At 31.6% G+C, this 14,276-nt stretch overlaps 2 protein-coding genes across 2 annotated transcripts; both read left to right on the top strand.

The window, feature by feature from the left end:
- The first annotated feature begins 246 nt into the window (after window positions 1-246).
- On the top strand, window positions 247-4,180 carry LOC126727608 (receptor-like protein EIX2). The gene is made up of 3 exons (XM_050433423.1): window positions 247-620; window positions 2,821-3,183; window positions 3,927-4,180. Exons 1-3 carry the CDS (start codon window positions 317-319, stop codon window positions 3,944-3,946), a joined length of 687 nt encoding a protein of 228 aa, XP_050289380.1. The 5' UTR covers window positions 247-316; the 3' UTR covers window positions 3,947-4,180.
- Window positions 4,181-7,040: 2,860 nt separating this feature from the next.
- Window positions 7,041-12,460, top strand: LOC126728909 (bifunctional UDP-glucose 4-epimerase and UDP-xylose 4-epimerase 1-like). The gene is made up of 8 exons (XM_050434661.1): window positions 7,041-7,046; window positions 8,138-8,347; window positions 8,549-8,595; window positions 8,746-8,881; window positions 9,419-9,520; window positions 11,357-11,422; window positions 11,670-11,809; window positions 11,895-12,460. Exons 1-7 carry the CDS (start codon window positions 7,041-7,043, stop codon window positions 11,718-11,720), a joined length of 618 nt encoding a protein of 205 aa, XP_050290618.1. The 3' UTR covers window positions 11,721-11,809; window positions 11,895-12,460.
- The last annotated feature ends 1,816 nt before the right edge of the window (window positions 12,461-14,276 follow it).

Here is a 14,276-nt window from a genome sequence, read left to right as displayed (position 1 = left end):
GATGGGTGTAATTTGGCTTTATATATGGTGTTAAGATCTCTTTTCCAAATAGAAATTTTAACCGTGTACTTTTTTTTATCCCAATAATTTTACTTTTATTGTTCCTTGTGTTTGACTATGGGTTTAGATTTGCCCACGGAATTGAGCCCTATAATCTGTCATTTCTCATTAACCCCATAATTAATTTAAAAAAAAAAAACCGACATTATTTACTTCTAATATCTTCTAGTTGATGCAATTATTAATATTTAAAGCCGAGGTTCATGACAAGCATACTTTAAATAACTTTCTTCACCTTGATCTACTCAACTTTATCATGAGAGGAAGTTCCCTCCAACTTCTCCTCATTTTTGTTCTCCTTTTATTGTGCTTGAAACCAACTGTTGAAAACCATTGGGGAGTGCGAGATGCTATCCAAGGCTGCATAGAGCAAGAGAGACAAGCACTTCTCAAGATTAAGGAAGACCTTATTGATGACTATGGCCATCTTTCTTCTTGGAGTACTGAGGAGAAGAAAAAAGATTGTTGTAAATGGAGGGGAGTCTATTGTAGCAACCAAATGGGCAATGTAATCATGCTTAAGCTCAATGCCTTGACCTTTCCTCCAAAGCCTTTGAGAGGTAAACTTAATCCTTTTTTGATTGAGTTGCAATACTTGACTTATTTAGATGTGAGTTTCAATGATTTCAATCACACTCAAATCCTAGAATTCATTGGTTCTCTCTCCAACTTAAGGTACCTTAACCTCAGCTCTGCTACTTTCGGTAGAAACATTCCTTTTCAGCTTGGGAATCTTTCGAGCTTGCAGTATCTTGATCTTGGTGAGAATCATTTTAACAATCCCGAAAACTTAGAGTGGCTCCCTCAACTTTCTTCTTTAAGATACCTTGCCATGAGTTTTGTTAATTTGAGTAAAGTTAATAATTGGCTCCAAGTTGTGAATAAATTACCTCACTTGACATCCTTATACTTACACTCTTGTGATCTTCCAAATATTTTCTCTATTCCGCTTGTTAATTCTTCTACTTCTCTTGATGTCCTCGATCTATCTCATAATCATCTCACTTCTTCTTCTTCAGTACTAGAGTGGTTGTTCAAGTCCAACACCAGTGTTTTTAAACTTTATCTCAATGAAAACCAATTTCATGGCTTAATTCTAGATGCTTTTAGCAAAATGAACTCTCTTGCACATCTCTATCTTGTAGATAATGAATTTGATGGCGGGATACCAAAAACCTTTGGTGGTGTGTGTAATTTAAAAACCTTGTCTTTATCTAGGAACAATCTTAGTGGTCAACTTTTGGAATTCATTCAAAACTTGACTGAGTGTGCAAACCATTCAATAGAGGCTTTGTATTTAGATTGGAATCATATCGTGGGATCATTACCTGATCTCACAATATTTCCATTGCTGAGAGAATTACGACTTTCCAACAATCGTTTAAATGGGACAATAACTAAAAGTTTTGGAAAACTATCCAACCTAGAGAGTCTGTATCTTGGTGATAATTCACTAAGAGGTGTTATTTCTGAACACCACTTCTCAAAACTCACAAAATTGAAGAAGTTGTACTTATCTAATACCTCATTGGTTTTCAACCTCAGCTCTGATTGGGTTCCCCCTTTCCAATTAGATAAGATATATTTAACGTCTTGTCATCTAGACTCTCAATTCCCAAAATGGCTTCAAACTCAAAAAAATTTATATTGGCTTGATATTTCTAATTCTGGAATTTCTGATACAATTTCCAATTTCTATTGGGTATTTAGTCCTCAACTAGAATATATGGATTTGTCTTACAATCAAATCACTGGCCAAATAGCAAATTTTTCATTGGAGTTCTACTTTCCCCCGCGATAGACTTGGGTTCAAATAAATTGGAAGGCAAAATACCAAGATTTATGTTTAAAGCAATACATTTGGATCTTTCCAATAATATGTTTTCTGGGCCAATCCAATCCCTATGTGCAGTTAGTATTAGAAATTTAAGTTGTCTAGATCTCTCCAATAACCAATTATCAGGAGAACTTCCTGATTGTTGGATGCATCTTGAAGAACTGAAAATTCTTAATTTGGCAAACAATCATTTTCATGGGAAAATCCCAAGTACGATGGGCTCCCTTCTTGGGATTGAAACATTGGATTTAAGCAACAATAGTTTCAGTGGGGAACTTCCTTCATCCTTGAAAAACTGCACGGAGTTGACATTTATTAATCTTGGACACAATAACCTGTTAGGACAATTACCAATGTGGTTAGGGACTAGCAATCCAAATTTAGTTGTGCTCAACCTTCGATCCAATCACTTATATGGAAGCATGCCTTCACATCTATGCCATCTAGCTCATCTTCAACTTTTGGACCTTGCTTTAAACCAAATCTCAGGGAGTATACCAAAATGCCTCAATAATCTTACCCTTTTGACTCAAAAATTGAGTTCAATGCCACCATCACCCATTTGTATGAAGAAGACTTTAGCAGGACTTCCAAGGACCGTGCATGTGATGATCATGTGTTTTGGATGTGGAAAGGAAGAGAGTATGAGTACAAAGGTATTCTTGGACTAGTAAAAAGCATTGATCTCTCGAGCAACAAATTAACTGGGACAATTCCTGTAGAAATTATGGAACTTGCTGGATTGATATCTTTGAATCTCTCTAAGAACCTTTTGTCTGGACAAATCAGTTCAAATATTGGTGCTTTACTTTCGTTAGAGGTCATGGATCTATCTAAAAACCAGCTTTTCAGTGGAATTCCTTGGAGCCTTTCTCGAATTCTTAGTCTAAGTTTCTTGGATTTGTCAAACAATAACTTGTCAGGCCAAATTCCAACGGGCCCTCAACTCAATACATTTACTGCCACTGCATATGAGGGAAACCCAGGTCTCTGTGGACCTCCACTTCCAAAGAACTGTTCAGGAGAAGAAACTACTCAAAACTCAAACAGGAGCAATGAGCATGATGGCAAGCAAGATGATGAAGATGGGTTTATAACCCCGGGGTTTTATGTTAGTGTGGCTCTTGGCTTTTTTGCTGGTTTCCGGGGAGTTTTTGGCACATTAGTACTGAACAGGTCATTGCAATTAGCCTTTTTCAAGTGTTTGAACGATTTTAAAGACTGGTTATATGTGGCGATATCAGTGAATATGACCAGATTGCAAAGGCAGCTTCAAAAGCTAATCGGTAATAATTCTCTGTTCCCCAAACTTTTCTCTTCAATGCAATTATGCAAATAAATCTATCACTTCTACGTTATTTGTTTGTCTATGCAAAAGCCTTTCGTTGTCTAGAAAAGTACAATCAATTTTTCTAATTATTAATTTATTATTACTATTACTATTACTACTACTACTATTATTATTAATTAATTAATTAAAACAAAAAAACAAAAACAAAAAAAATCATTGTATACATCTATAAACTTGTGTTTCAGGCTGTCAACAACTGTCTAGCTCTTACTTATATCTCCACTGTTCTAGAATCTAGACCTTGATTATTATATTTTGAACAAATGATAGTAATTTGGTTTTACTTTTCATAAAAGATCATGCTGGTGAACAAATATTGTCATTCTTTTCCATTTAGTTGATGGTTTTATTTTACAGCCATGAATATTGTTGAGAGTACAATAGTAACCTTCTTTGTACCGATTAGTGAGCCACCAATTAGGCAATTACCAAGCACACAATAATTCATGAACGAGTACTAGATTTATCATGTTCTCCGTTTTATTAGTTCAAAATAAGTAAACTATAATTATCTTTCAATTCATTCCAATATATATCTCACAAAAGTATTATCCTTCAACAAACAAACAAATTATTTTCTTCATATCCCTTTTGTTTTCTTTAATTTCTGCCCATTTTTATATCGCCATCTTGGGTACTAATAAGTAATATCTGTCGTTAACCTTTGTGTTTTAACAGGTGTTGCTATCCGACTTTAGAGTACTTTTCTTTGGGAGATATGTAAACTTTGTGAACTCTGTGCTTTTTGTGCACTTTGTGTTTGGTATTTGTGTTAGAGCAGGCGTGTGCTTCAAAAAAAGACTTGTTGAAGATTGATAATAATTTGATATGTACCTTAATTTCAGTCTCAACATAGTCACTTTAGATTTGTTTACCCTAAAATTTTTATTGTCGCACGTGTTATGATAATTGCTAAAATTATTTGCTTTAAAGTGCTAACAAATGGCATATTTAAATAGTAGGAAATTTCATTTTCAATCTATATTTACGCCGGTTGATAGTTTTGAGAAATAATTTAAAGACTAGAAGATTGTCCAGTCAAATTATATAACATTCAAACCCTCAACTAAATATTTGTGGCCGGGTTGAGAGAGATCATATTCTCTTCAAGATGTTAAAGTTGTGTTTATTACACACAAACTATTTTACATGGTGTGCAACAAATATTTTACTTTAAAAATAAAAAATAAAAAACCATCGAATTGCACTTGTAATCTAACTGGCAATGGGTGTAATTTTAATTGAGCTTTCGGAAGCTTACTAGGGCTTTTAATCGGTTTTGGGGTTTTTGGGTTTGATTTCCATGGATTCCGGCCCATTTACTAGTTTAATTGTAGGCTGTGTAAAATTGGTTTGGACTTTGGAGTTAAACCGGGAGTCTGTTGGTGTGGTGATAAAAAGGATTTGAGTATTGAAGCTACTTGAGTAATTTTGCAAATCAAATTTGCAGAAATGACTCAATACTTTTTGAGTACTTGAAAGTTGAACCTAGGATCAACTGTTTTGATAATGTTGAATCCATGCTCACTAATTTCTTAAGCTAGAAATTTGTTTGATTCGCTTCATAACATAACAGTTGATAGTGGCACGAGTTAACATCTCGGATGACTTGAAAGTCTAGTTACCTCCATTATTTTCCCAGAAGCAATCAAATGGTTATAGTGAGATGGAGATATGGGAATTCATTAATTGTAAGCACTCAATATTTGAAGAATTCAGATAAATAGACATATGTCATTGTAATAACTTGGCACTTGTAAATCACTACTTTCTTTTTCTTTTTTAAAAGGAAGAAGCAGAAATGAATTATTTGAAGCTCAACATTTATAACGAATATAACAAAAAATTTAGGCCTTTCGATGGTTAATATTAATTTTCAAAACTAGAAATTTTAAGATGTTTTATAAATAGAGGAAAATACTTCAGCTAGCAAACTAAATTATCTAGCTAGGAAGACTATGGTAGCTTTCTTATTTTCTAGTTATTGTAAAGAAGATGTCAACAAAGCTTATTAGTGTTTTGCATAAAAAAGCAAGTAGAAATGAAAAAAAAAAATTATAATATATAAACTAAATATATATTTTTTAAAATTGTAATATATGAATTTAATTTACGTATTTTAATTAATATTAAAATATTCAAAAATATTCTCAATTAAAATTATTGCCTTTAAGTTTCAAATTGTATTGAGATGTGCAACCATATAATTATAAGCGTAGGGACAAAAAAAAAAAAAAATTACAACTTTTTTTTCACTACTCTTGAGTTCCAATGGTGAAATCATGTTAAAGTCATGACAATTCAACCATAATTTCCCATCTTAGCAAGTTGTAAAAAAAAAAAATGTTGTGTGGTTTCAACCTGAATTAACATATCACTATGATAAATTATACTAGCCTCCTCACATGTGCTCCATGCAGGCTTAGAGGTTCTATTTGTCAATCTTAATTATTACCTATAGTATCCCCTTAGTTAAAGACTAAATGTAAGAACTGAATTGCTCAATTTAGTATTATATTCTCATTATTTTGTTTTTTTGTAAAATGACTTTCAATTCGTTAATGTGGTTATTTTTAATGTATAAATAATTAGACACCAAATATTCATATTCCAATTATATATATACATAGATTAAAAAAAATGTCCTAAAGAATCATGTATTCCTTGCACTCAAAGAGGGAGCTATTCTGTTTTGATTTTCTAAATTTTTTATTGGGTAACATTATTTAAATTTTTAATAATTAATATATAATGATAAGATATGTGACTTTCAATTTTCTACTCCACGTTATTTTCTTTATAGAATAGTTATACTTGTATTGAAAGGAAAGTTGCTGCAAAATTTAGTACATAATTAGTTGTAAGTGATTTTCATGATTTAAAAGATTATTGAATTCTACTTTTTAAAGATTACATTTGATTAAGTAAAAATGTATCATTATAGAAACATTATTAATTGGTAAAAAAGTGATGAATTTTTAGAAGGGTTAAAACATATATATCAGACCTTGTTGGATCTAAATGAAAATCAATGAATATTTTCCAATTCAACTGGTTTGAAAATTTTGTCAAATTTGTTGTACGTATAAGCAATATTACTCTTCAAAATATTACATCAACAATTTCGTGACCATCCAACCCAACAATATACTGTTATCTGCCATATTAATTGTTACAAATATAAAACCTAAAGTCTAACGACAAAGAAAATAAATAGAGAAATAGATAATTGGAGAGTGGAGTAGAAAAATGTAGATTTCTATCTTATCAATTAGCAAATATTTGCCAATTCAACTAGTATGAAAGTTTTGTCAAATTTGTTGTATGTATGCACAATATTACTCTTCAAAATATCACATCACCACAATTTTGGAGAGTTCAAATTTTATTTTTAATAGCATTAAATTTTTATTTAAAATGTTGAAGTTTATTTTTAGAGTGGTATAGTTTTTTTTTGTTTTTTTTTTTTTTTTTTTTTTTTTTTGTCTAGGTGGTCAACAACACATTAATTAAATTTTTTTATTTTTTTATTATTAAAGGTATAAAAGTTATTTTGTAAGGTTATTAAAACTAGAGAATTATCATGAATACCTACTTAAGACTCATGAAGGAAAAGTTTCAACATCATATTGGTAATGAAATATTAGTTCCATACATAACTTGCACTCGATGACATTTAGCCGCAGAGAAAATAGGTTCTGATAATTTGTATTCTCCGTTTGGGAGTTCATAAGGGAATAAAATGGAATGGACTAAAATGATCATAAGGGAATGGAAATGAATAGAATAGAAATGAATGTATTTAATTAAAGGGAAATGAATGAAAAAGAATGAAATAGAATTAAGTAACCTTGATTGGATGTTTTAAACTAAATGAATGGAAATGAATGGAATGTAAGTAATCTTATTTGAGAGCAACATGGAGAAAATGGAATAGAATCATTTTATGACAACATTAATATTAGACCCTTATTTTAAAATAAAGGGTTGACTATATAGGGGTATTTTGGGAGTTTTAGTAAAAAATAATTATTAAATCTAATTCTATTCCCTCCCATTCCTACCAATTTCGGGAGGAATGAAAATTTGAGGTTTTAAGGAAATAGAGAGGAATGAGTGTTCCCTCATATCCATTTCATTCCCTCCCACTTAAACTCCTAAACAAGGGAACGTGTTTTCCATTCCCTCCATTAAAACTCCCAAACAAGGAAAGGGAAGAATATTCTAAAATTATTTTTTTCATTCATTTCCATTCCATTTCATTTCCTCCTCCCATACAAGAGAGAGTAGAAATTCTCTTTTGTGAAAACTAATGGGATTTTTGAACAGAAATGTTTAAAAATCCATACATTATATAATTAATACTTTGATTCACAGAGGTGATATTTGTGTTAAATTTACCAATCGTGTGTCTTGAATGAAAATCACATTCATCACCATATTTCTCATGATTTGATAATTAAAGTAACCATCAGTTTTAATTTGGTTGATCGCATTCCCAGTTTCATTTTTAAATAAACGTAATAAAAACCAGAAAATAAGGACAAGCAAAAAAAAAAAAAAAAATCAAGCTGGTTATATTAGAACCCTTTCCCTCTTCCCTTGTGTATGTTTGTTTCTCCCCAAAAAAAAAAAAAAAAAAACACTAAAATCCCGTGTAATTCTTTTCTCCAATTTTTTACGTTCTTCAACGGAATTTTAACACAACCCTCGGAATAAAGTCTCTCTCTCACGAACTCAGAATTCAAAAAAACCAATTTTCGAATAAAGTCTTTGCTTGCTCTCTTAGAAAACCCATTTTCATTCTGTTCAACCATCCTCCAAACTAAATGAGACTCTTAGAAAATTCTCTCTCTCTCTCTCGGAGCTCATCTCATCTTCGACGATAGGTTGAGGCGCGGTGGTCGGCGATCCTATCTCCGACGATTCTGGTTACCGAAGGAGCCGGTTTCATTGGCTCTCACACTGTGGTTCAGCTTCTCAATGAAGGCTTTAGGGTTTCGATCATCGACAATCTTGATAATTCCGTCTCCGAAGCTGTTGATAGGGTTCGTGATTTGTTCGGCCCTAAGCGTTCTCAGAATCTTGAATTCCACCTGGTATTCAATTTTGTGTGTGTGTAAATTTCTGTTTTGTTTGGTTACCGAGAAAATGAGGGAAAAGAAGGTTAGAAATTAGAGATTCTTGAATATCCTGAGCAATGCTGGTTTTAATTTTCGGGAGATTTGTATTTTTTTTTATTTTTTTTTATTTTGCAGTTTCTTGGCTTTTGGTTATATTACGTGTTGGTTTGATTGCAGGGTGATCTTAGGAATAAGGACTTGGAGAAGCTCTTTTCTCAAACACAGTATGTTTAATTTCAATTACATTAGCAGTGCTATGATTTTCCACTGATTTCATTCAATTTTACTCTAAACTATTTTCTGCAGAAACAAACAGAATTATAGACATTTTCAGAATTGGCTTAATTTTGTGCCATTGGCTTTGTTTGAGACAGATTTGATGCTTTGATCCATTTTGCTGGCCTAAAAGCTGTTGGGGAGAGTGTTGCAAGCCTTTGCCGTTATTTTGATAACAATTTGATTGGCACTATTAATCTTTATGAGGCTATGGCAAAATATGATTGCAAAAAGGTGTGTCCACGATTTAATTTCTTGAACTCATTTGATTTTGTTTTTGAATCTTGCGCTTGTAACAAATGGTTTGGAAGTGAATCAACAATAATCTATGTCTTAAAGAATTTTTGGCTGTTGAGTTATGCATTAAACGTTCATTTTAGTTATATTTGATTTTGCAAAATCTTTGATTCCAATATATTTCTTTTCAAATCATAATTGCATAAACTATGATTTGTATATGTAGCTGTATATTTGTGGAATCAATATTGTTGTTTTTGATGTCTTACTGCTAAATTGAAGTTTTTATGTTCGATGACTAATTCTTTTGTCGCTACGGGCCTTGTAAATGACCCACCATTGTAACTATCGAATCATAAAAAATGTCTAATTATTTGTTTGTCAAAAGTAGTTATAGCATTCAAGTTCCAGTTGAATCTTTAACAGAGAATTTTTTAGTCTTAGAATGTGAACCATTTTTTTTATTGATTACATCACATGTTGGCATGCTCTGCCCACTACTGACACAAGTAATGTTATCCTGTGGCCAAATAGATGGTTTTCTCATCTTCTGCAACAGTTTATGGTCAACCTGAAAAAATGCCCTGTGTTGAGGATTTCGAATTGAAAGCTATGAATCCTTATGGAAGGACCAAGGTATGTATCACTGGGTGCTTAGTAATGTTTATTTTGGGCATACCACACATAGGATCCATCTTTGAAGTTGGATAATCCCACTTGCTGTTTCTTGCGTTCATAGGAGTGCAGTTTCTTTTCTTTCCTGACTAATGAGTTTAATGTAACATCCAATTTTCCCTAGATTGTGTTCTTTTAAAGTTCCTTTGTGATGGTCTTCTGTTTAATGTGATTGCAAATGTGAACTTGTTATTCTTATTTGTGCTGAGCAGTTGGTGGTGCAGGTCTTGGTGGTGGTCTAGAGGTTTCATGTATACCCCCTTTGTATTATGAGATAACCCCCCTTGTATTATGAGATTTCAAACCTAGTTTTGCCAATCAAAGGAGATAAAAAAGGTTTCAAACCTAGGTGAGTAATTGGCCGTATAGTATGCATATTTGATTATGATGTAAATTGCTTATGTTACCTATGTTTTTAACTTGAAAAGGAATAGACTTAAAGTAAGAAAGTTTTGTGGGAATTTGATTCTATGTATATGTCTACTCGGTTGTATTGACGTTAAAAGAAACAAATAGTTCATTGATGTGTACTTATAAAAAAAAAAAAAAGGTCTGGAAGTAAAAGGCATGGCATGTAAGGCTTCTTTTTGTTGCTTTCTTCTTATTTATTGGGATATAAGACAGTAAAATTTTAACTCTCCTCATGTAATCTTTGGGAGAAACTTTTTATGTACACCCTGTGTATGTGATGAGGTTTCTCCTCCTTCTAGAAGAACTTCTTGCTATTAGAAAAATATGAAAAGTAAAAACTATAAAATTGTAATGTTAAGAAAATGTAAAGATGAGAAATGAAACAGATTGGAACTCTTTTTTTGGGTGTTACCACTCACCAGTTAGACATCCTCAAACAACTGTTGTGTCTCACTTATCAAAGTCAAATTGTATTTCAATGTATTACAGATTGATTTGGAAAACAAAAAATAAAGAAGAAGATTCAATTTAGAAGTTTGAGTCAATATGTTTTGTTTGATATAAAATGTTATGCAGAGGTGCTGGAAATTGCATTATGTTATTATTCCTCAAGTCTAGTTAGAAATTACTATATCTCTCTCTAAGCAATGCTGAATGAGAAATTGCATGATATGTCACAGAAAAGCTGTGATTAGCTGTCTTTTTGTTTTTTGTTTTAATTTCCTGCCTGGAATTGTTACAAGTGTTATCTTTTGTGCAGTAATCAAATGTTTTGCTCACTGTTAAAATATTGCATTTTTGATGTTGTCAAATGAATTTCAAACAGAAAGCAAGGAAATTTGCAAATACATTTTTTTGGCAGCCAGTGCTGTTGGGAGCATATCTTGCCATCAAACATCATTTTCTCTCTTGGAAAAAGAAAAAATAGGATACAATATTTTTGTTGCCCTTTTCTCTGTTTGAGGAACAAGTTATATAAAATATAAAAATTATAAATTTAATTCATAATTTAGAATATTTGCTACATTCAAATTTTCAATTAGCATGCTAAGTTTAATCGATGTGGGGAAAATTTTCAATTATAAATTTAATCTGCACAATCTTATATTTTTTTAATTCTAAATGTGGGGAAAATGAGTTTAGTCGATGTTACTGGGTGCTTCATGCTGGTAATGGTTCAGACCTGATGCTATATAAATATAAATTATCCAGGTATGAGGTAGTGTAGAACCTAGCTAATTTGAGGCATGATGTTAGCATTCTGATTACTTATCTACTCCAAATTCCAACTTTGTACTGAGTACTTCAGAATGGTTCCATTGGGATCACCTAAAGTTGGGGATGTTAGATTCAATTTTCATTTGCATCTGTTTTCTTGCCTCACAGTCTTTGCTTCCAGATTATCAGCGGCTTTCTCATAGGTTAAATACATCAAAGCTTATGAAAATAGTGGTGAGTTCCTAAACTTGATTGTATTTAATAATTTTGGAGAAACTCTAGTCTTGGTAACCTGCTACATGATGTGCCTTGTGAGTGGTGGCTATGTCAAGTTGTGTACCTATTTTGATGAAATTCGCTATGAATTCTTATACTCAGCTCTGCTTTTCTGTTTTTGGCATAATGTTGCTTCTTGGATTTTCGTTTCTCTGCCATTCTTTTTCCTCTTTATTATAAAGTGCTTTAACCAATGGATTGGCAGAATATTTCCAAAATAAACTGGTGGACACAATGCATTTTATGGAGATTCTAAATTTAAAAGACACTGTTGAAAAGGATACCTTCTTCTGCAAGCTTCCAAATTTAGTAGAGCAGCTTCCTCATCCAATTGTCCTGAAAAAGGTGTGACATGGAAATTCTAATGTTATATATCTACTTGAAATGTCTTTGAATGCCAGCTTATGTTTTTGTTTTCTTGTTTCTACAGTTAGTTCCATTATTAGCTTCTGCAGTTGAATTTGGTTCAGCTGCTGCCCCTGCTTTGGCTGCCTTGTTGAAAATGGGTTCTTGGCTTTCGACAGAAGAATTCAGTTCCAAGGTCATGCTCTTTCAGTACATTTACAATATCCTTATTTTCAGATGTTAATTTTTGTCTTATAATGATCTGGGTTGATTGATATCTATCCATATAATGCATAGAGCTTTAGTTGCTTGTTCGGCCAGTTTGATGGCTCTATATGAACTAGCATTTTTTGTGATGCCCTAGGAATAAGATCTATGCATGTGCAAAGGAGAATTATTATTTTTTTGTTAAGTAATAAGATTATATAAATCCGAAAAAATGAGCCACCCAAGTATACAGGAAATATACTGGTTAGACAATTAGTACATTGGACTTGATGTATTTGGTTGTATACATTCGACTTTTGATGTATTTGGTTGTAGTATGTGGTTTTTGTGCATGATTGTGGGTTTTTCCACTCTAATGTAGATAGAGTGTCAGTTCGGCCCAAATAAAAAATATTCCAATAAAGTGTCACATTTTCAGGTTTTTGGTATTTTTAAATGATGCTTACAAATAGATGTAGTGATATATGGTAATTATATTAATTAATGTATAATTTATGTAATTATTTAGCATATCAATGTGTGTATTTTTTTCCAAGTAATGTAGGATCTTACGATTCACGATTCGATCCTACAATTTATGATCCCACTTACATCTCATGATCCTATGTAGGATCCCGATTTTGACAACCTTGATTATATCCTCATTATTTTGTTTTTTTATTAAATTACTTTCAATTTGTTAATATGGTTGTTAATCTTTAATTTATAAAATACTCCCAATTATATACATAGATAAAAAAATAAAATAAAATAAAATGTCCCAAAAAATGGTGTATCCCTAACACTCAAAGAGGGAATTATTTTTTTTTTGTTTTTTTTTTTCTAAATTTTTTATTGGTTAACACTATTTATATAGTAAAGACTTTCAATTTTCTAGTCCATGATATTTTCTTTATAGAATAGTTATACTTGTATTTACTCTTTCAAATTTCTCTATAATCACAAAAAATAAGAATTTTCAATCATGAATGGTATAGCTAGAATTAGTTTTCGAAAGAAAATGAAAGATGATTTTCTAATGGATTTTTTGTCTTTAAATATTGAAAGGAAAGTTGCTGCAAAATTTAGTACATAATTAATTATAACTAATTTTCATGATTTAAAAGATAATTGAATTCCTTTTTTTAAAGATGTATCATTGTATACACAATATTACTCTTCAAAATATCACATCAACAATTTCGTGACCATCCAACCTAACAATATATACTTTCATCTAACATATTAATTGTTACAAATATAGAACGTAATTGTCTACCGACAAAGAGAATATATAGAGAAATAAATGATTGGAAGAGTGGAGTAGAAAAATGTAGACTTCCAATTAATAATATATAGAAAAATAGATGGTTACCAATTTTTTTTTTTCTTTTAAACAAACGCACACAAAAGGATGAGGGAAAGAGGTTCAAACATAAAATGATAATGGGTCAATAATTAATAATATCTCCCGACAGTTGAAATACTAGTGAGTTAGGTGGAACCCATATAAAACAATAAAATAATAGACCTTTACAATTATGGTATGAGTATGACATGGTATCAAATTCAACTTTATAAAAGAGTGGTGGCACACAAAAAAATAAAAATAAAAACTAAGATTTCCCTATTGGAGGTTATGACCCTTAAATTATTCGAAGGCTTACAAATATCTCAAAAATAATGAGGAGTTCAAGGTGGGATATCCCTGGATATATGCGGATGCAAATTAACTAAGTTCACCACATCGATGAACTTAGTTTTCAAGATATATGTGGATGCAAGCTATGTTATGTGGTTCGATGCAAACTCATTTTTCAAGAAAGGGATGTATGAATATCCACACACATGATATCGTGTATGCATGATATCGTTGCATACACGTTCACTATTAATAGACGGCATAACCACTTTTTTTTTTTTCTTTTTTTGAGAAAAAGGTAAGGTCTTATAAATTATAAAACATCAGTTTGGAATACAATATATCTCCAAATTAGAGGATAGTTCTTCTACCCAAACATCTAAATCAACAAATAAAATTGCTCTTCTGGCGAGGGCATGAGTTAACTTATTCCCTGCTCTTATATATTAATCACTTTGTCTACAAACCACACACAAAACGGTGATAAATACTTATGGTGAAATATTTGGTGGAGTTATGGGCCTTGATGTCGTGTGGTGTAATCAAGTTATGCATGATATAACTCTAAGAAATGCTATATCACCAAATAACTTGTTACTAAATTAATATTTTGAAAAT

Source organism: Quercus robur, chromosome 5, assembly GCF_932294415.1.
Source record: "Quercus robur chromosome 5, dhQueRobu3.1, whole genome shotgun sequence".
Taxonomy (NCBI): Eukaryota; Viridiplantae; Streptophyta; class Magnoliopsida; order Fagales; family Fagaceae; genus Quercus; species Quercus robur.
This window is presented reverse-complemented; position numbering and strand designations above follow the sequence as displayed.

Excerpts from the sequence above, each read along its gene's own strand:
- LOC126728909 (XM_050434661.1), top strand. Across the intron at positions 8,348-8,548 it reads AGAATCTTGAATTCCACCTG|GGTGATCTTAGGAATAAGGA; the intron begins GTATTCAATTTT and ends GTTTGATTGCAG. Across the intron at positions 8,596-8,745 it reads AAGCTCTTTTCTCAAACACA|ATTTGATGCTTTGATCCATT; the intron begins GTATGTTTAATT and ends TGTTTGAGACAG.
- LOC126727608 (XM_050433423.1), top strand. The coding sequence starts at position 317 with ATGAGAGGAAGTTCCCTCCAACTTCTCCTCATTTTTGTTCTCCTTTTA. Across the intron at positions 621-2,820 it reads TCCTCCAAAGCCTTTGAGAG|GCCAAATTCCAACGGGCCCT; the intron begins GTAAACTTAATC and ends ATAACTTGTCAG. Across the intron at positions 3,184-3,926 it reads GCAGCTTCAAAAGCTAATCG|GTGTTGCTATCCGACTTTAG; the intron begins GTAATAATTCTC and ends GTGTTTTAACAG.